Below are 22,193 nucleotides of genomic sequence, written 5' to 3'. Positions count from 1 at the left end.
CAGAAACAAGAGCAGAGCAGTCAGCGACGTTACTGCAGCCCGACTGAGAATGCCTGAAATGAGGTTTCTGCAGGAAGACTGCCTTCCAGGAGACCATGCAGATCTTCACTGACTGATGTTTTAAATTCTCTGACTAAACCTTTTAATTATGAAGAATCAAATGTCCCACTGAGCTGCACTTCTCTTGTGACTTAACTCGGTTACTAAAATAACAAAATGAACCCACAGAAATTTTAAGTAAAGACAGTATTCCTGTGCACGATCCAATAGAACGCTCCAAAACAGCCAAAACACTAAAACCCAGCATCATTCATTGTAACCCACCCTGGCTGCAACTCCTTTGCTACCTTCACGATTGTGCAGGTGGCACGTTACTCACAAGAGTCGCATTTTCCTGACTGCTTCTAAATTGTGCACCCCTGGACTACAGTACTGGCTACCTTGAGGCTGCAGGTAAGGCTGCTACCCTCCACTTCCAAAAGATTCAGGGGATGTGGTAAGTATTGTACAGCCTCCAAATTGTTCAGGGCAGAGTGCAGCTCCTGAAGGATCAAACGGAAGGATCTTACATTCATTGTGTTTAAACTTTATGTATATAGACTGAAAAAAACACACTATTTAGTCTAAAAACAACTTTGCACATTTGAATATGTAGCGCCAAGGATCAGCTAGACCCTTCTAAATTCTGCAATCTACACTCGTACTATCAGCACCTTGTTTTTAAGACACATTTTTACATGTTACAAAATAACTTATATTTCCTATTTACAGTTTTTCTCTTTGCCTGCATTCTCTCACCTACTTCTAATGAAGGTTATGGAAAAATAAAAATTACTAGATTGTTCTTCAAGATGAATGCAAACCTGCACTTTCAGGACTCGTACCACGTAATATGGAACACATCCGTGAAGACAATACAGTGAGAACAACTTTTGAGGAATAGTAATGTCTTTTGAGGAGTAGTAATGTCTTTTGCAACACAACATCAATTGTCAACTACAGCTATCTCCATGCTCAAGGGAATTACAACCTCTCTGTAATGCGTACATTTACACTACCTTATTCATTCACTTTATGCCCTATGATCAGAGGAGACTCACAATGATGTTTCAGAAATACAACAGCACAAAATTATTGCTTGAGGAATCTAAATATCTAAATCTAAATATCTGCTTATCGCTTCAGTTCCGACCCTTGTGGATAGTGTTAGAAACTAAGAAAAACTCAAACATCAGAATCCAATCCTGAGCACTCAGAAGAACAGAATGTAAATATGTCTATAATATTTTATTTTGAAAGCTCTATTTCTGACTAACTCGTAAAGTATGTAGAATTTTATTGCTGTAAACTTACAAAAGCATTTGACAGTTCATAGAGTATGTCTCAATGGAAACAAAGACACTAAAATTGTCATTTTGCCTACACTATATTTGTAATATCACATTGTACAGTTGAGGGGAAAAGAGATACAGCTTTCCATCATAAAATATTTGGGTTTGCAACAGATTTCAAACTAGCTGCCTCTTGTTTGAACCCAAAGTAGAGCTTATTTACACAATCATATGTCTTTTTTCTCAGCATGTGTCAGTTAGTGCCTTCTCTAAAACTGCCTTGCTTGCAAAACCTGCAGTACCTTGGTTATGACATGCCACTGAATTTGTATGTGACTCATAAAATGCCAGTGTGATGTGCCTTTTATTGAAATTCTTCAGGCTCATTAGTCTGTTTGGATAACAAAGAATGTCATAGCTTGTATTTAAATGTTCAGTTTCACTACAAATCCAGTTCTCCCTTAAAATATTTGACATCTTGAATATATTTGGTTCACAGAGCTGGATTGTTCACGGAGCTTGATTGTTCGTGACCAAGAATCACCCAGGGTTTGTTCTTGCTTTTTCTCCTGCTATGAATGGAATGGAATGGAATGGAATGGAATGGAATGGAATGGAATGGAATGGAATGGGATTTCCTTGCAGTTTTCATGATCAACGAAGGCAGCAGAATGTCATTTCAGACAAAAATTTGCTTCTTGAGACATTTGCCAACAAACTGGCTAACAAAGTTCTTGAATAGTGTTTTACAACTTTTAAGACCGTCTCTGAATAAATATTGCTAAGCGTAATTATAGTTCCTGTGACCCAGACAACCCAATTTGTTAAGTCTGCCCATATCTCGTAATTGGAAGGCCCAGTTAGCAGACATCACTTAATTAGGCAGCTTATCTCTTGAGAAAGTAACTGCCAACACTTAAAACGTGTGCCTTTTCCAACTCATTCCCACTCACAACTCCACATGAACGCTTTAAGGTAAAAAATTGCGTTTATTCAAAAATAGAGCAGAAAGGTAGCTAATGTAGCTCGACAGAACAGAATTAGCAGACTCTGGGCTGGGACTGTCTGGGTTTGGCAGCCTCCTGACAGCCCCGAGTAAGACGTTAAAGCGATCAACACCTGACATCTGTTAGCAAGGAGGCATTCTGAGGTAAAGAGCAACTAAATCTAAAGAAATCAGGTACTTAGACCAGTTTAACTTTTTCATGAGGTGATATCCTTCCTGACACTGTAATCTTTCTTCCTGGAGTGACACGAGATTTAAATACAAGAAAACAACCTGTAGTCTGTCTGTCCTCCGTCTCTCCCTCATTCTCCCGCATATACAGGAATTATTTCTTAGGTGAAGAACAACAAAAAACAATTTATCCCAGTTTAAAAAGGAATTAAAATAATTTAAGCACTAAATTTGTGCTAATAGCTAAATGACTGTGGTTCTTAAAATAAACTCCTTCAACGCTGCTCTGATATGAACAAAAAAAATGCTACCTGAAAGAAAATGGTCAATGCTTCTGTCTAGTGAGGCCAATGTTTATGACAAAGAGTTCCATTTATTTGAGTTCTTAATGCCAACTTTCTCAAGCTTTGGGGGACAGTTAAAAATAAGAAAGAAGAAAAGGCAAAGAAAATAGTCACAGGTAAGAGATGAAAACCTTGAGGACAGCAAATGAGTGCTTTACTTCGTCTTTGTATTTTTGATTTATCAAGTAAACGCACTATTCAAAAAGTTCAGGTTCAGAAAAAGATTTTTGATCAGCTTATCAAGACCATAAACAGAGAGAAATAAATAAATATTTAAAGGGCTATAGGAATGGAAATGATTTTACGTTAGATATCACACATAAAACCCCAATAAGTACTCATCACATTGTCATCAGGGCTCTTCACAAAGCTACTAAATCATATATAGAGAGAAATAATAAAAATCACAATTATCTGTGCTGCAAAATAAAATTAAATTCAATTAAGTAAAAAAAAGTAACAAGAAAACATCCCCCACATAATAATGCTTTTACCAATGGCCAAATCCCTGACCATAAACAAAGACGTAATGGCCTTTTTTTTTTTTTCTTCTTTTAATACAATTTGCTGTGCTCTGCATAGGAATACCAATTACCTTTACACCTTTTTTCTTCTTTTTGATACTCCTGGGAACTTGACAGGACTTGAAAGTTTGCTTTTGTATGGCCTGGCCGTAAAATTGTGCTAGTCCAAGCTGAAGCGTATCGACATTGTAAAAGCTGCTGTCCATTCCTCTGGATATCATCATTTTTGGAGTGTCTTTTCCTACAGAAATGATTTTCCGCTATGCCCACAATGTTCCATTTCTGGTTTCTGTCTGGAAGGTGAATCGGTCTGTCCCATGACAAGAGGCCACTTTCTGGATGCTTGGCAAATACTGCAGGGCTACAAACTGTTGGCATTGCCAGAATCCTGCTCAGGTGTGGAGTTTTGGAAATCAAGTGTTTCCCCATCTCTCCTGATGCCGCGGTATTCCCATGCAGCTCCACTTGCCTGCACTGGTACGATGCCGAGCCCTTCAGCCATGCCCATTCAGCCACCATAGTTCCCCTTCGGTACAATTAAATATAAAATGTTCCCATCTGTGAAGCCTAAACAAGTAGGCAGCTCTACGTGGCCAGGCTAACACTAGATGTAACTTTCACAACTTCGCAACTAGGACACGGGCCCCCGGGCAAGTTACCACCAATTTATTGCCTTGCTCATATGATCATTTGAGGTCTTGTAGGTCGAGGCTGGTCGTGAACAATTTTCAGATACTTAAAACACAAAACATCAAGGATTCAGCCTTGTTTGACTTTGCTCTTATCGTAGGCTGACCTGAGGGACACTCTGTTACCTAAGTGTGACACTCTTATGTGGGCATGCTTAGCAGTTCCGCTTTTGCTACCTACTGCCTTTCCCTGGCTGTGGTCACAGCCGAGCATCAGGCGCCGACTTTACCCCAGGAGTTCTGGCAAGTGGGTCCAGGGTTGGTAAGAAACAGCACTAAAGCAGCACGATTTGATCTGCTTAGTCCAAATACTTTGGTAAATTGATTTATTCCTTCGTGTAAGAGAAACAGAGATAGCACTAGTGGATTTATCTATAAAGCTAAATATAGCCCATTTTCTATTTTTGGTAGTAAAACCAAATGCTATGGAAATGACACCTCAGAGGTTGCATTCTACATTTAAGGAAATTAGTTTATTTTATATTATATGCATCAAAATTCAACTACAAAATTAGTTTTCTAACTTGCATATAGAAAATAGCAAATTCCAGTCTTTTGATGACTGCTATCTACTGTAGTTTTAATCATAGTAAGATTGTGTTATTTTAATGGACCAAAGAGTTAATTTCACATACTTTTCACTTTGTAAAGTTATTCAGATTTATATTAGCAAGTAAATGCATGCTAAGTCAGTTATTTCCTGAGAAAAATGTTTAAAAATAATTTTGGATATCAATTACCAGATCTAACATATTATTGGTATTTCTGGACGTTTTATCTTAAGAGCTCTATTAAGGGGAACTGTAGTAAAGGACACAATTCACAAGATTTAATTATGGTTATTATTAAATACTGGTATCCTATGTTAATCCCTGCTTATATATTTATGAGCTTTCCTCAATATCTGCATTAATTTAAATGTAAATTCATACTTTTTTTTTTCTTCCTCCTGCTGGGAGCGTAAGCTCACCTGATATTTTAAGTTTAGTGTCCATTCCTTCCACCCACTGTACCTGGGTTGGACAACCACAGCATGAAATGTGTCTGAGATGGCAGGACAGACTTCGATGCCTAGGACCAGTTCGGATCACTACAGAATTTGACCTTAGCTACTTATTCCTGGCTCTGCAGATCTGATCAAACTTCTTTTCAAACTTTTTTCTTAGTAAAATTAAGGACTGACTCTAAATGCAGGCAATATGGGAAGAGAATATCACTTGTAGGAGGATAACCAGATTTAAAATAGAATAGTGAAAGTAACACTGAAAAGTATTAGGCATCTAAAAAAAATTTAAACAGAATATTTTTTTTCATGGTTGTATCATTTTTATGTCTTCTAGACTTCATAAAAAGCTCAGATTTGGAGGGAAATATTGGATTGTTCCAGCAAGACCCTCTGGGAGCTGCACAGAACTTCCCTTAAGATGTGAACCTAACTCAGCCACCTCACTCTTCTTGTAAGGACAGAACCACGCACTGTAACCCACCCTGCCACCAGGCACTGGGTAACCTCAGGTGATGTATCCTTCAGCACAAGGCTACTCTCCTCCTTCTTGTTCTCCATCACTTTCTAGTTATCTCCCTGCATGAATAATACCATTATTTTTTTTTTAAGTCTGGAAGAGTGTGCAATATATATATTATATATACATATATGACAGTACTATCATTCACTCGTAAATAGATATTTTTATGCTTTGTCAGTTTCTTGAAAAGACCACTGATCCCATATAATCCTCTGCCTTGTTAAAAAAAATAATCAGTTATATCCATTACTCATTTCTTGCATTAGTACTGGAAACAAGATCAGCAATTCATAATCAAGGCTGTTCAATCTTGTTAGGGAAAAATTCCCACATCCTTTTCTGCACTTTACCTTTGTTATTAAAGGCCATCTTTGCCGTCTTTTAGCTCGTATTATGAGGCTTTGTGCTCCCTTTGATTTTAATTAGAAGACACACTCACCACAACAGTAAAGCTTTCCTTCCCTAAGGGTTCAAAAAGAATATCACAAGGCTTACAAATTTTTAACTATACCAAAGAACCCTAAAGCCCTCCTTAACTTAAAAAAATAAAAAATAACAAAAAAAATTAAAAGATTTTCTGACTACTGTGTTTGCAAACACCCTTTAGTTCCCTCTGAAATGTGTCTATTTTGACTCCTATGTTGGCTAGTCTATTTAATTTTACAAGCCTCTATTTTATTTCCCAAATTCTCTTCAGTCACCAAATTCCCAAGAATTTCCCAAATTCTCTTCATTCATTCTCTTCAATGTTTTACATAAGCAGTAAGGAGCTAGCACTGAAGGATCTCAGATTTTGTCTTTTCCACCACTTCTGTGGTGCAACAGATAAGCATAACCTAAGAATTACCACTCAGCTTATTAAGAAGTTAAACTACAGTTTCACTACAGGGCTACCTTATTTATTCTACTACGTTTCTTTCCACATATCTTGCTTAGTTTTGTCTAAAGTTTTTTCTTTTTTTTTTTTTTTCCCATCTGAATGCAGTTTAAATCTGCTACATCTGCTCTTGATTTTGTCAAACCAAAACCCTTTATAAAGGATGATAATGTAATTTCGTATGAGATCCCTAATTGTGTGAGAAGCATCTCTCTCTCTGCCTCTAGCTACTGTTAGAATGGCAATAATCACGGCAGAAAGCAGTACAGCCTACTGGGATGAATCACGACTAAAACCACAGGCCTTATTTCAGAGCAAAGAGGGACTAATATGAAGGGACGAGCACTCTTCTTGTCAACCTAAGTGAAGGAATTAGCAAGTAACTTCAGAGATAGAAAAGCAGCATATCAGAGCAATAACTGGCACCTGAGCAGTCAACAGTCCAAAAAGCTTTCTCAGGTTTCCACCAGTGTCTCTAAAAATAAGTTTGTTTTATAGAAGAAGCAGGTTTTTAGCTGGTGAAGGGTTCACTGAGCTAAACTAAAACCACAGGCAAGGAGAATTCCTCAGAAATTATTTATTATGGGTCAAGCTAAAAACACCTAATTAGTGAATGTACATGTTGGCCTCTTCTCAGCTAGGCAGTTTTTATCTTAATGTCAATATCTAAAAGATATAAAAACAGTGGAACAATTACTTTGTTTTCATCTCAAATAATTATGTGCGTTCTTTCTACTTCTTTGTTAGCGTCTGCAGTGCTACAGAAGAGATACAAACCCCCTCTCCCTTCTATAGTACATCTCAAGAGAAGGGAGTCATGGCTTATTTCTTCCAAAAAGACAGGAGCTGGTAGCCAGGCAGCCAGGACGATAGCATTTTTTTTTTTTTCTGGAATTTGCTGTGTACCTACCCTGAACTTCCACCCTGAGAAAAACTCAGGGCACACAGCACAGGACAGAAAGAGTGCTTGTTCCATGGACTCGCCAAACCAACCCTGTGGGTGTGGGTGCTGCGTTAAATCCTCCCTGAGGAACCCTAAAAGTTACACCCTTTTTTTTAAGCTCGGGATCATCTCTGTTGTTCCCAAGGCTGGCATTTGCATTACCACTGTTATTGCTACGGATTTATGCAGCGGGAGCTCCAGCTGACAGCTACATCCGCTGGTGGCGAAAGCTGTTGTGTGTCCACACCGTCCCCGCTCCTCGCAGCCCACACTGCTCACACGTTTTGGGAGAGCACAAACATTTCTTTTTCACCCTCGGCAACAGGACATCAGTTGGTTTCAAGGCAAAAGACAAATCAACAGTTCTGGGATGTTACAGGCTTGCTATTTTATTTTTTTTCACAGTTACAAAGGCATTTCCTCTCACAACAAGAAGTTATTTTACATTCCCAAACTGCTCACACCCTGTAAAAATTTCAACTTGTGGCTCATTAAAATAATAGCAGTAGGTGAAGAAGTCTCTGCATTGTCACTGCCGTACCTGATTGGAAAACAAACGATTGACTGAATTGACTGAAGTGTTTCTTATATAAACGTTTGTCTCTTCTCATATTTGAAGTTTAATGAGAACTGAGCAGCAAGTGCGACAGCATGTTTTTTTGTTTTTTTTTTTTTTTTAAAACACTGAAGTATACAAGCATCTAAGGACATCTAAGTGGGTTGGCTTCAGAGAGATCAACTAAGGCAAATGTAATCAGGATTAGGACTGAGGGGTGCATAATGGGTCGATCAAGCTGCCTAGCTTTGCATGGACTCAGTCCAATAGCTCTGAATGATTTTCACCTAATGACTTAATAAAAAGGAAAAAAAAAAACAAAACCTACAATTAAAGGACACCCTTCCTCCAAGCAAAATTAAAACCAGATTTGTGTTTTGTGCAAGCATTTTAAAGCATACAAAGTAACTAAAACTGAAGGCGCACGAAGTTTTAATGTGTGTTTGTGCTGGGAATGATAAAACTATCTGTGCCAGACGAGGCTAAGGTTTCATTTCTTCTCATTATGTTTCTGTCAGTTCCCAGCATTTTCTTTTAATTCCTTTGTTTTGCTCCTCTTCTCTCCTCTTTCCCATTCCCCTTCTTTTCCCTTTCTCCCAGATGACACTAGTATTTTCTTCCTATTCTTCCTTATCAAACACTGAAACAATTCACAATTGAGTTTCCTGAATTTTAAAGTAGGTTCAAGGAATCCTTGAATAAGGGGAAGGATGGAGCACAACTAATACAGGTCCGCCAGATTCTTATTTATGAATATGCAAAACGTGCTTCCATACTATATGCTAAATAAAATATTTGGGAACATGTGATTTTTATCCTTTGTTTTAAAATGTAAGAATAACACTTATTATAAGAAAAACATGTACAAGGAGAGATAAAGGACTCTAATCAGAAGATGGAATTAGTGATGTCTACTGAAACCACTGGTGGTTTCCAGGATTTCAAAAATGTTTGTGTGTATGTCCGTCCTGGAGGAAATAAACAGGGCCAGGATTATTTAATCCAGGACTGTTACACTCTTTACTCCCTTTAGCAGTGGCAATATCATAAAATGTTTAAATACTGCATACTAATATGAAATACTAATACACTTTACAATATGGCTTTGAATATGAAGTATATTTCAATATTTTCAAAGAATCTTTTGGACAAAGATGAAACTGTTATGAAAGAACAGTGTGCAGGTATTACAGTAAAAGTTGTAAAGTGTTCTTAGTGTGTAAAAAAAGAAACATTAAGAAACTTGCAATGTGAAGTGCAATAGCTTTATCCTAGTTCTTGCTGACAGGTATCATAATGAGCCCTTCAGTGTGAAGCAGTGTAGTTGCCTTTTAAAACCACACTGAATTTTTAACAACTGTTAAAGTAATACTGGACACAAACTTATCAAGAACCTGGGCTTGATGTTATGCTCAAATGTCTAAACATAAGAAAAAATGAGAGGAAAAAAAATATCCAGAGGAACGTGGTAGCTCATCTGTAAAGTAACCATGGGCAGGTTCTGAGCAGAGAGAAGCAAATGGTGCAGGGGTTTGGTATGTAAAGGTATTTGAAACCCTCCCCCTAGAAAAATGAACGGGAGATCTGTACTTGAATATGAAGCCTTCTGACAGCTACAGATACAATAAAAATACTGAAGGAAACAAGTGGCCAAAGGTATACAGGAAAAAGCGGTAAGATACCTGCTTATTAGAACTGGAAAAAAATGGCATTGGAAAAGTGGCATTAAGCAGTACAGCCACATAGATGTTAAATGCATCAGCCCCTCGTAGCTCTGCACAACACGAGGGAGGCAGCTTTCCTGAGAACAAGGAGTACCTGAGCGTGCCAGCACTGCTCACACCACAGGGCTCGCTGACTTTCTGTTCTCCAACAGCAGCCACAAGTGAAGAGTAAGAGCAAAGCAGGCGTACACGAGAGCTCCCACCAATAGTCTCCCACATTCCAGCTACTGTCAGCCCAAGGGATTGCCCCAGTCCCCATAGCCTATCTGCACCGTAGCAATACCCAAGGGATCTCTCCGAAGTCCAGTCCAGTCTCCTCTGGTGTACACTTCTTGCATTCATGTCTTTTGCAAGGAGTTCCAGCACCTGCCGGTTTTTTGTATGCAGAACTGCCTCCGTTGGTTTTCGACCAAGATTAATTTGATGTCAAAACAGACAGTGATTCTCTCCAGGATTCATCCTGCAGACCACTCCTTGTATCCATATGGGAAAATTAGCGGATTATCACTCTTTCTTCATGTTATGCTTGGTAGTTCTCTTATTGCCTCAGAGTTTACCAAAACAAAAGCGAGAAGGCAAAACACTGTTTACAGATTAAGAATAAAATACCATAAAATACATCTTTTAAAATGTGTACATCACAGTGGAACCATTTGGGAGACTAAGCTGCCCTTCAAAGCAGCACCACAGTTTTGGAAAATCTTGATTCTTAATACTGCTTTGGCCACAAGCCCTCAAAAATCAGTTTGTATGGTCCTTCCTCAATCCCACACTGAACCTTCCACCCCTGCCTACTGATGAACGGATGCTGTTCATTAACAGCAAATCCTGAGGACATGTGCATATAATGGATGCTCTTAGTTTTTTTTTTTTTCATGATGAAGAACTAATTCATGCCATTTTTACTTTCAGAATTACTGGAAGAGGCTCTACATCTTGAAATAAGATCTCCTGTTCAAGGACCAGGGTTTGAGCAATTGTCAGGTGAAAACAGAGATACCACAACCAGCAGTCTTGATAAATATGTAGTAAAACAAAAACAAACAACAACAAAAAAAACTAATAAAAACAAAAACAACAAAACCCCAAAAGTTTGTTTAAATAATGCAATCAAAGATGTCTTCCGCAAGAAAGGGAAACTGGAACCTGAGAATTCTTTAAAATGTGAAATAAACTGAAGCTCGGGACAGACCTAAAATAAATAGGTTTCAGACAAGTGATCACATACACACAGAGCAAATCTGTAAATTTGGCCTTTCTGTTTTGAAACATGATTCCTTTAAACATTTCCTTAAATGTTTGTCTTCCATTATGATAAACACCATAGCAAATCTGATGTTTTTAAAGAACAACATCAGAAATGCATTTAGAGACTGTAAAAGGTATTTTGTTTACGTGGAAATAACCAGTGAACGTCTGATTGGGTAGTAGCTCCCCCATGGTTCAGCAGCAGCTTTACATTTGGCACAAAAACCAACAAGTCCTCTCTACATATAGAGCTACATATGGAGGACAAGTATCGTGAGCTCACTGGTCTGACATGTAAGCAAAAGAACTGAGCAGCAGTCTGGGGTCAGGCTTATGAAGAACATAAAATGCCAGTCTGCTGCTCCGGTAGCAAGCACAGCAAAGGAAAGCGTTCTGGTTTATAGGCTAGTGGAGGAGACTTAGAAAAACAAAACAAAACACGAGGATTTTTTCTTTTTATGATTAACTATTTCAGCTTTTTTTTTTTTTTTTTTTTTTTCTGCGAAGTTAACAAGTATATTTCATACTGACTCTATGTACTCCCTCTAACTGCAGGTAGCAGTGTAACACAGACAGTGTTACGCAGTCTAAATTTCAAACACTTCATCTTCTGATCCCATCAGAAATAAATTCAGAAAGACGAGTTAACAAAAAAAGAAACACCTCTGGTTTAAATAAAATTATTATAGAAATGGACTAAGTATACTGGTGAATTATTGAAAACATGGAAAGGGAGAAAATATCATCGCTACCACAAAAAAAAAAAAACATACTTAAGAAAATGGCTAGCAGATGTTGCAAAGCTAAAATAAATACATGTTTGTTTTCTCTGTTCATTGTGAAATTTAACCAGACCTGTATTTTTTGAAAAATAAGTGTATCTAACGTGGGAAATACAGCAGGTATCCATGAGCTGTGAGTATGAAACTTAAACACCTTTAGACACACACAGAGGTAAGATCTTCACATTTTCCCAAAACAACAACAAAACCAACCAACCCAAACCACATACACAAAACAACAACAACAAAAAACCTCTTTCAAGAGCCTTTTTTCCCCATGATGGGAAAGAAAACCCTAACACATTACAGAATTGCATGAAACATTGCAAAATGTTATAGACTACTTGCCTTTTGAAACTTTTGTATTTATATAGTACTTTTTAAAAGCACTTAAAACATTAATGATTAAAATGAAAAAGAAAAAAAAAAAAAAAAAAGGTAAAATTAAGCCAGAATGTCTGTAACCTAGAACTTACTAAGTGTGATATTTTTAACTGCATATTCAAAAATATGCTCCTAAGTAATAAGAGCCATCATGGAATGATTCATAGCTTCATGCAAAAACATCCCACAATATAAATCTTGTTAACCTTTTGAAAATCCCCAAAAGCTCATTACAAAGCTGCTGAATCCTGGCATAACAAAACCTTATATTAAAGTATTTACTGTCCTTCTAAAAAGTCCATTACTAAAAGAAATAATACACTTGAGTTAGTCGGATTTTATCATGGTCTGGTGGAAAAAAAGAAGTGTCAGTCGCTTCTGTGAAATTAAATTATCCTAGGAAAATGATTATAGAAGTTGAGAAGAAATAATTTCTCAACTAATGTTACACAATAAACTACCGCCCCTCTGAATTAACAGCAAGTTTACAGGCTAATTAGCATTCAGTGAAAAGACTCATGAAGAAAAGGGGGTGTCTTTCCTACCCTATTCTCCCAGTTCTTGGAAACTACATACAACATCAGATACTGGCTTTCAGATGGATTTGTTTGCATAAAAGCTGGTTAATTTTCTTCTCCAAATGAGGGACCTGTTACAAGAAATGCTGCATATTACATTCCACTCATTGAGAACATGCATTTATGACATTTAAATGATATTCCCTAATGTAAGCACTTTATTTTATCATAATTCCTATCTTGATCTAACTTTACAGTCATTACCAGATAGAACAATGTGAATATTTGAGAGCAGAAGTCTGGGTCAATTATGAAACCAAACGCACTCCAAGTAAAATCAGAGGTAAATCCTGGCCTTACTGAAGTAAGTGAAAGAAAAAGTGAGAAAAAGTGCTGCCGACTTCACTGAGACCACTGCTGTGCTCCCTGCATTCCATCTGTATCTACCATGAAGGGGAAATGAAACTGAGTTACTGTATTATACAAATACTGTTTTCTGATTTTTAGACCATGTTCTTGAATTCCTTCTTTAATTCTCACTCCAGTAAATGAAGTAAGAGAGAGATCTGTCTCGGGGCTTGCCCTGCATCTTGGGAGAAAATGCACAGAAAGCTGCCTCCAGAGTTAGATTACTGGAAGTAAATAATGATACCAAAGCCAGAAGCTTCACTGGAGTGTTTAGACAGCAAGAACTTTGTTACGAACTATACCACATAGTTATCTGAAACTACTGCATCTTCCCAAAGAGAAAATATTACTAACTTTTAAAATTTTCTATTTTATTGTATAAATATATGGCAGAAAGAATTGTAGTTAATGCTGAAACAGGACTTATTTTTAAATACTCACAACTATTTTCCATGTGTTACTTAGTTGACAGTAATTACTGGTGTCAACTGTAAAGCTGCCGATGAACTATGGGAGTGCTACTATTCAGGCAGGCATTTTCCAGTTACTTCCATTAAAAAACAAAATAAAACAACTTTTCATTCCCCAAATGCATTACTGATGTTTTTTAAAAACATCAGATTCACTACAGCATTTCTCACAAAAGACTATGAACATTCAAAGAAATCAGGTTTCAAAACAAGAAAGCTAAACTTTCAGTTTTGCTTTCTTACATTTGTATGTGTGACAACTCATTTGAAAAATGTTTTATTTCAGGGATACCCCAAGCTCCAGTTTAACGAATTTGATTTCCTTTTATGATAAGATCACCCATCTAGTCGATCAAGGGAAACCAGCTGATGTGGTCTTTTTGGATTTCAGCAAAGCTTTTGACACGGTTTCCCATAGGATCCTACTGGACAAAATGTCCAGCATACAACTTAACAAACACATCATATGGTGGGTGAGCAATTGGCTGACAGGCAGGGCTCAAGGGCTTGTGGTAAATGGGGCCACATCAGGCTGGTGCCTGATGCCCTCACTAGTGGGGTCCCTCAAGGCTCCATTTTAGGGCCGGTCCTCTTCAATGCTTTTATAATTGATTTAGATGTAGGACTAGAAGGTGTTTTGAGCAAATTTGCCAATGACAACGAACTTGGAGGAGTTGTGGACTCTGTTGAGGGTGGAAAGGCCTTGCAGAGAGACCTGGACGGACTGGAGAGCTGGGCATGAAGTTTAACAAGAGCAAGTGCCGGGTCCTGTACCTGGGACGGTGCAACCCTTGCTGTACATATAGACTGGGCAACGAGACGCTGGGGAGCAGCCCCGCAGAGAGGGATCTGTGGGTTGTGGTTGACAGCAAGTTGAACATGAGCCAGCAGTGTGCCCTGGCAGCCAGGAGGGCCAACCATATCCTGGGGTGCATCAAGCACGGCATTGCTGGTCGATCAAGGGAGGTGATTGTCCCGCTCTACTCTGCGCTGGTGCGGCCTCACTTCGAGTACTGCATGAAGTTCTGGACACCACAGTACAAGAAGGACATTAAACTGCTGGAGAGTGTCGAGAAGAGGGTGACGAAGATGGTGAAGGGCCTAGAGGGGAAGATGTATGAGGAGCGGCTGAGGTCACTGGGCCTCTTCAGCCTGGAGAAGAGGAGACTGAGGGGGGACCTCATCGCAGCCTACAGCTTCCTCATGAGGGGGAGTGTAGGGGTGGGCACCGATCCGTTCTCTTTAGTGACCAGTGATAGGACCCACGGGAAGGGTGTCAAGCTGAGTCAGGGGAGGTTTAGGCTGGACGTCAGGAAGAGGTTCTTCACCGAAAGGACGGTGGTCACATGCTAGAACAGGCTCCCCAGGGACGTAGTCACTGCACCAAGCCTGTTAAAAAGTGACTGTACTGTGTGCTTAGTCACATGGTCTAAAATTTTGGATAGACCTGTGTGGTGCCAGGAGTTGGACTCGATGATCCTTATGGATCCCTTCCGACTTGGGATATTCCATGATTCCATGGTTATGAGAACTGACTGTGTCCATCTTGGACTTAGTGCTCAAACTGCAAGACATGTATTACGTCCAGCTCTTTGCCTACAGAATGATAGCTTTATCTCAGTGTTTGGCCAGCATAAGCATTAGGTGTTACATGTATAAAACTGTTAGGCAACTTTATACTGACAGGCGCAATGTTTACAAAACCCGTAGGTTGCACTTTTCACTTGTCAGTTTCTAATGTGATAGGGTACACAATATTAGGTGCTCATTAACTCCACCTGCATTTCTGTGTGAACTGTTTTGGTTACATGCTAAGAAAAAGCATGCATAATTTGGACTTCATTAACTCAGTATTTATTTTTCAGGTTATCTCTCTGCATGAAAAAATATACCTTGTGCATTCCTTTTGCTTTTTATTTTTCATTTCATGCACTTGAAAAGTAGGGGCTTCTACGCTTTTGAAATTCTTCTTTGTTTTCCATAACTTTGAAGTTCCCCAAACAATTTTGGAAAACTTGAACTCTCTCTTTCTTTAAAGCTCTAAGTACATACAAATACAGAGATGTGCCACTGATACATGAGACGTCAAAATCTGAGATGTCAAAATACACAAAATATTTTTCCTATGGCAACTGCAAAATGTAGTAGAGGTTAGCTTTACTACCAAGGGCCAAATTACACAATCTTCAGTCAGAAAAAGTTCTGTAGATTGCACAAGAAAATGGAGGCTTTTGGGCAGTGCCTACCAAGAGAAAAATTTTTACTGCAATAAAAAATGGAGCATGGGCAAAGCAATTATGTGTCAAAAATCAGAATACTACAGCCTATTATTTTAGGCAACTGGTTTGGTTTTGGATGCAATTCTGCTCTCTTATTCCAGTAAGTCAGTAACGGAATCTAAGCTTTCATTCTCATTCATTAGGGAAGGAGCCCTGTCTGGCTCCGGATTGTAGTATTTATGCAGTTTTTATAGTTTGAAAGATTTTTATTTCAACCGTGCTTCTTTTCATATTCACACTCATGTAGGAAATTTCATTCGTATAATGAGAAACAGAAAATATAAACTGCTCATAATGAAAAATGCTGGACATCTGCAGCTGTACCAACAGCCATCTTCTCCAGTGAACCTTTTTTTTTCACACTGTGATTATTTTCTTTGCACATATTTGATCTGCCCACTTCTTTCTAATGCAATGCCAAAAATGTAGGCTCTTCCAGTTAGTGTCTGCATTTCAGTGAGCTTAACAGAGCTTCGCTGCTCGGGTAAAGTCCAGAGGACAGGTCTGGTCAACACGCTAGCGGGAATTCACCATAAAACCCCACTCCACAGGAAGCTACATCCCAAACAGATAAGTGAAGATAGAGCAGGTACACTGCATTTCCATCCCCATCTCCTGCCATCACACAGCACAAGCTACTAATCATTCCCTCCAAAGCCATAGCAAAATTATGTCCTGTACTAAAAGCTCAAAAAGCAGTTATAAAATGAGACAAAAGAAAGCACATGAGAGAACTGTAGAGACTGTTACATGTCAGTGCTGCAAATTCTTCCAGAAATAATTGTTTCCTAAATGAAATTATCACGCTTAGACTGACTGCACAGTGATGTTAAAAACCCTGCAGTGGGCCCTGGCAATGAGGATAGCAATTCCCTCCCAACCCTCACGTGGTGTGATACTAATCCAGAGCCTGGCACACCTATCAAGGTTCAGGTAACTTTATTCCACCAAAAGCCTCAATGTCATCTGCCTCCATCTTATATTCATTTGCATCTAACTTCTGCTTCAAACAACAGTAAAGAAGCCATAAAACCAGAAGTCAAATATCACCTCTTTGCATTTTTTTTCCCCAAATAATTCATTTTATTATGTATTTACTAATATTCTGTTTTTCCCCATAAATTTTACTCTCCATCTCATATCTAAGGACTCAAAGCTTAAAAGACCAACCCTGTTGGTTAATACAGCTTTTATCATTTGCTGGTCAATAAAAAAGAATGGGAACGGAAAGGATATTTCATCTGCTCAGCCAGTAAAAATAAACTGTTCCTTAAGCAAAACACCAGGAATTCAGTCTTGTTTGTTACGATTTTCTCTACGTAGAACATGCTGCATTTTACAAGCAGGCTTTTAAAAGGTCCCATTTATGCATATTTCAAGAGATAAACACCATTGACAAACAGTCAGCAGAACATTTTCTTTTCTTATATGAATACTAAAACATGTTCTGGAAGTCTGAACCTCTCTATATGATATCCGTGTCATAACTGCATTTTTGTAGACACCCTGTTCTTGGATTATAATATATGTATTTTTTGACAAAGCTAATTCATGTATAGCCTTCAAACACTTTACAACTGACAGGGATAAGGTGGTGAAGGAGACCTAAAATGGTTAATGGCCATTTCACTCTGGATCTTCAGTCCACCTGCAGACCTGGTCAATTATTATCTAAAGAGTACTTTGTAATCTACGTAAAATGAATTTGACTGTCTCACGTTGAACCCCAGAGGATACAGCCACATTACAAAATAACTCAAACCAACCTACTCAGCAGAAACTGCCACTGTACTAGCAGCTTCAGCAGAAAAGTTGAAGTTCAAATGTGTGCAAAATTTAACTTGCTTTCTGAAGGAAAACCAAATAGGATGAGAGCTTCAGGGAGAAGTTGTTGGAGAAGATTACTGTGTCCCAATCTCTATGCTCTGGGTAGAGGAAAGACTTAAATTTCCAGCAATGTTTTCAGAACTTGTGAAGGCACTATTTTGCAGTCAATATTGAATAATAACCACTCCAGCAAAGCAAAAATTATTGCATAGATGCTCTTATGAAATATGATTACCTGACATACTGCTGGGAGTTATAGATATGTAATCATTCTTGTTCTTCTTCTGTCACCAATGTCACCTGCCAAGAAAAGGAAAAAATCTCACATGTAATACATCCATAAATGCAAATCTGTAGAACACCAGTAACATTTAAACAGGATGGAACATTTTGGATCTTGAGTACCATGGGGTTCATGTTTACTGGCTTAACACAGCCATATTAAATTCAATGCACCTTGCTAAACTGCATGAAACAATGAATCCAAGCCCAGGGTCCAAAACCTGGTGGACTGGAGGAGCTGAGGGTAACGGGGCTTTGAGAACAAGGTCAAAAAGCTGACAGCTGCAGAAAAAAAGTGCTTCTGCCCACTCTGTCGAACACTTTTCCCCATTTTTTTTTTTAGAAGTTCCTTTAATTTGGAACTTCAGGAACAAATTCTTTTCTCTTACAGTTTTTAATGATATAAGCGGATTATTTTCAGCTTCAGTAACAACAGAGGATTCAAAGGAATTAGAAATTCTCTGCCTACAGTTACACTGATTCTTCTACAATCATTTGAAAACCTATTAACTTTTACAAAGTTTTGAGACACCCAGTAGTCATTTTACTCATTTGGTAGAAAGATAACTTACATGTACTTCACTTTTCAAACTTGTAACTTAACTTTTGTAACTTGAACGATGGCATCTTCTATTTTATTAAAGTGACAACTGTAGCTGTGAGGACCTAGATTTGCTATCCTAAATTCGTGGGTTTAATACTTAGACTGTCTTCTTTCTTGTGTCCATACATGTATTGTGTGCACTGAAAACCACCGATACCAGTTGCAGCATCTTCATTCAGCAGTAGGTGTATTTACAGTAGCCGTACTGCTTTTCAGAGAGGTTTCACAGGCAGAATTTCCTCATTCGGGCATCTCAGCCCAAAATACAGAGTCCAGTTTGATGATCCCAGCTCTCTCTGTGGTTTTAGGACAGACAAATCCCACCCCAGCAGACACAACCCTCCAGGTACTGCTCCAGTACAGAGCCAAAAGCTAATTAGAATTTTTAAACAAGAAATCCTGTGCCTACAGCTGACCCTGCTGATGGCATTGTAAAACAAGTCAACCTCTTTTGATCACAAACGTGAGGAAACGTGTATCTTTTCATGTTAGCATGGAACTGACATTTTGTAGAGTAGGAAGAATCTCTTTGATTGCTCTGAACATTTTAACAATCTGTCTTCTTTCAGTTCTTTATTTCTCCCTGTACATTCAGCACCACAGCCCAGTCCATATTTCCTCTCAGCCACTGTCTTTTCGCACCAGGAGCGTTTCCCTTCCTCGTCCTTGAAATAAGTATCTTCCCCCAACAGCTGGCCGAAAGGACATCGGGCGCATCTGCTCTACTTCGACACAAACTACGAAAACCAGAATTAGAAAGCAGGTGAACGCCAGCGACCGCATGTACCATATAATTAATGTATCTGGGACGCAGCCTGGCAGTTTCACCTCAGCTCATCGACCCCCTGCAGCCCGGCGGGAGCACAACAGCGAGCCCCGCCGGGAGGGAGCTCGGCCGCGCCCCGGGCACCTGAGGCAGCGCCGGGAGCAGCCCCACGAAATGGCGGCGGGGCGCCCTCCACGCCGCCAGGGGCTCGAGGCGCGGCCCCTGCCCCTCACACCCCGGCCGCTCCTCGCCCCTCTCCTCGCCCCGGGGGACAGCAGGCGGCCGGCTGCCCGACCCTTCGGGGCCAGGCGCCGGGGAGAGCCGTGCCCTGCCCGCCTGCCCTCCCACAGCCGGCCCCCGCAGCCACCCCCGGCCCCTCCGGAGCCGGCCCGGCCCCGCGGCGCGGCGCGGCGGCTCCCTCTGGCGGCCCCGCGGGAGCAGGGGACCCCTCCGGGCCGGCGGGGGGCTCCGGCTTCGCCCCCTGCTCCGAAACCCTCACTGAGCAGCCCCTCCTCCCTCCGTTTTTTAATTTGTTTTTTATTTTTTCCCTTCCCATGCAAATCTCGACCTTCTGAATTAACAGCTCTGTTGTCTTCCCCGTGATTTATTCCCCATCTCTTCCATCACTTTATGCCTCGTGACATTAACCAGGCAGATCTGGTAAATCTTTGAGCTAAATTAATTGCTACTCCAACATTCAGCATTGCTTCACGCTTTAAAAAAAACAAACAAACAAAAAAAAAAAGTAAAAAACCCCACAACATACAAACCTTATTGTTTACTCTATTTGTAAAGCTAGTGAAAAGTAAAACCTACTGAAAGTTTTACAGCAGAAACTGCTAAAATATCTTCCAGCATACACGCTATAATGTATTTTTATCGCCTTGTCTTTCCTTCCAAGCAAACTACTCGAGACTCTGTCTGGGCTCATCTCAGAAAAGACAGCATCTCCTTAAACTCTTAGGGGAAAAGCAAATACTCTGCTTGATATTTGCCATGTACAAACAACACAACCAGAGGCAACAAGATTTTTCTTTTGCTACTGACATCTTGTGGAACTTCATAATCCTTTACAGTCTGTCAATCAAAAGCGTAAAGAGGATACAAATTTAGATCAGGCCCCCAGTTATAACCAGAATCTGACCCACCCCACCATGTCATGGGACCCCAAGAACCTCAACAATAAGCTATTTCCCAGAATTTAATTGTGGTTTGGTGACTCAGTGACACACAAGCGCTCTTGAAGTAAACAATTGACTGTTTTAAAGAAAAATTCTGCCCCTCCTGTAAATAATTAGTTACTAATTGTAAAATTATTGTTTTTGTGCCAATCTATTAAAAATGAGAGGGAAAAAAATGAGAAATATAAAGTTCCTCAATGAATTTTGTATAAAGAGAAAAATTCTAGCCATCCTGGGAGTTTTGCCATTTTTCCTGATGAGACCAGGATTTGGCATGAAGGCAGTTGTCACTTGTGTAAAAAAACTAATTATGAAATAACTGTAGGAAAATATAGTCTTTTGTTTAAAGCATTATACCAACATATCTGGCTTTGGCACAGTCTTCCTGCATCCCATGGCTCGAAACGGAGAGTGTAGATCCTCTTTTTCTCCTCCCATCTGTGTATAGAAAATGAATTTAGTGGAACTGGTTGTGGTGGTACTGTGTGTATCTAGCAGCACCCTGAGCAAGCAGATCTCCACTAGGTCAATTCAGCAACTGCCAAAGTAAACATAGTGAAAGAGCCCACTTGTAATACCTGCTGCGTACCTGACAGTGATTTTAATAAACTTTGCAAATGTATAGGAAATGCTTTCAAAAGTATGCTTTTATCCCGCACTTCATATGCCAGAAGTAATTTCCTATTTTTCCTTTAAAGGAAGGTGGCAGATCAGTAGAAACATTGACTATTATTTAATGTATTTGCCTATTATTCTGTAAACTACTTGTCCATTTTTGTATCCAGAACTTGGGCTGTCTTCTGAGTACCCAGCATGGTGCACTACTTTACCCGAGCAAGAAGAGTAGGCAGTATCTACATTAATTATAGCAGTTTCCCCTTGAAGGCATAGATGCGGGTGGTGGTGGTAGAAATCAGATTCTTTTTCAGAGTCTACAACTAAAAAATCTGTGACCAGACAGGACTGGGAAGGAGTCAGATGAGTCACTGGCGAGGCCTCTATCACATCAGGCCAATCATTTCTGGGAGTCTTCACAGACTTTGCAGATTAAGTTTCTCTCTTGCCAGAAGTGACAGAATTTTTGTGTTTAAGCTTTGATAAACACCACAGCGAGCAGTGTTCATTAGATTATCTTTTATGTGTTGAGCACTTGTTTGCCCACAACAAGCTAGCCAAGGTCTCATGGCTCTGAGTCACAAGCCCTGAGCATGCAGGACTAAGTCCTGAGCTTGTCTTAGCATCCCGCGTGATCTCCCTGCCGGACAGCAGCAGCTGGGCAGCGTGCTCCGTCTCCATCACTGGAGTTCAGCCCCAGTTCTCTTCTTATTTAACAAAGCAGTCCTCACATTCACACTGGATACCTCAAATAGTAGCAGCAAAACAATCATTCCATTCTTAACTGAGTTGTGCTTCTGACATACAGCCCTGTACTAAGAATGTTCCTATTTTGTCACAAATCATAACCAAAAGACCCATCTTTGAGATCTTAATCTTCCCCTGGCCTGAAAAGGTCATATTTGAAATTCATTCTCAGCCTTTGGCCTTCAATCCAGCAAAGATGTCAAGCTGTATTGCCAATTATTGTGCTTACTTTCTTCTCCCATAATGAAAGGTGATTAACCAATTAACATTAATCACTGTGGTTAAGTGTTCTCCCACTCTCACCAGGTGTCTCCTCCTTCATACAAATGCATTGCATTAACCTAAGAGTACACAAAAGAGTTGTGCTGCTCTGGCTTGAGGATCTTATCAT

General features: G+C 39.5%; 1 protein-coding gene across 12 annotated transcripts in view; it reads right to left on the bottom strand.

Moving 5' to 3' along the window:
• The window catches only part of THRB (thyroid hormone receptor beta), a 166,492-nt gene that overhangs the window by 34,202 nt on the left and 110,097 nt on the right, over nt 1-22,193 (bottom strand). For 10 of the 12 annotated variants that reach the window (XM_072033468.1, XM_072033467.1, XM_038174579.2 and 7 more), the window contains one exon: nt 17,843-17,907. In XM_072033468.1, coding sequence (XP_071889569.1) covers nt 17,843-17,849 — 7 coding nt within the window. In that variant the 5' untranslated portion in view covers nt 17,850-17,907. Of the gene's footprint in view, nt 1-17,842; nt 17,908-20,797; nt 20,885-22,193 lie in introns of those variants that run through there. The other 2 variants (XM_038174581.2, XM_038174582.2) reach the window with 2 other exon arrangements.

Source organism: Anas platyrhynchos, chromosome 2, assembly GCF_047663525.1.
Source record: "Anas platyrhynchos isolate ZD024472 breed Pekin duck chromosome 2, IASCAAS_PekinDuck_T2T, whole genome shotgun sequence".
Taxonomy (NCBI): domain Eukaryota; kingdom Metazoa; phylum Chordata; class Aves; order Anseriformes; family Anatidae; genus Anas; species Anas platyrhynchos.
Note: the sequence above shows the minus strand (reverse complement) of the source record. Positions and strands in the feature narration are given on the sequence as shown.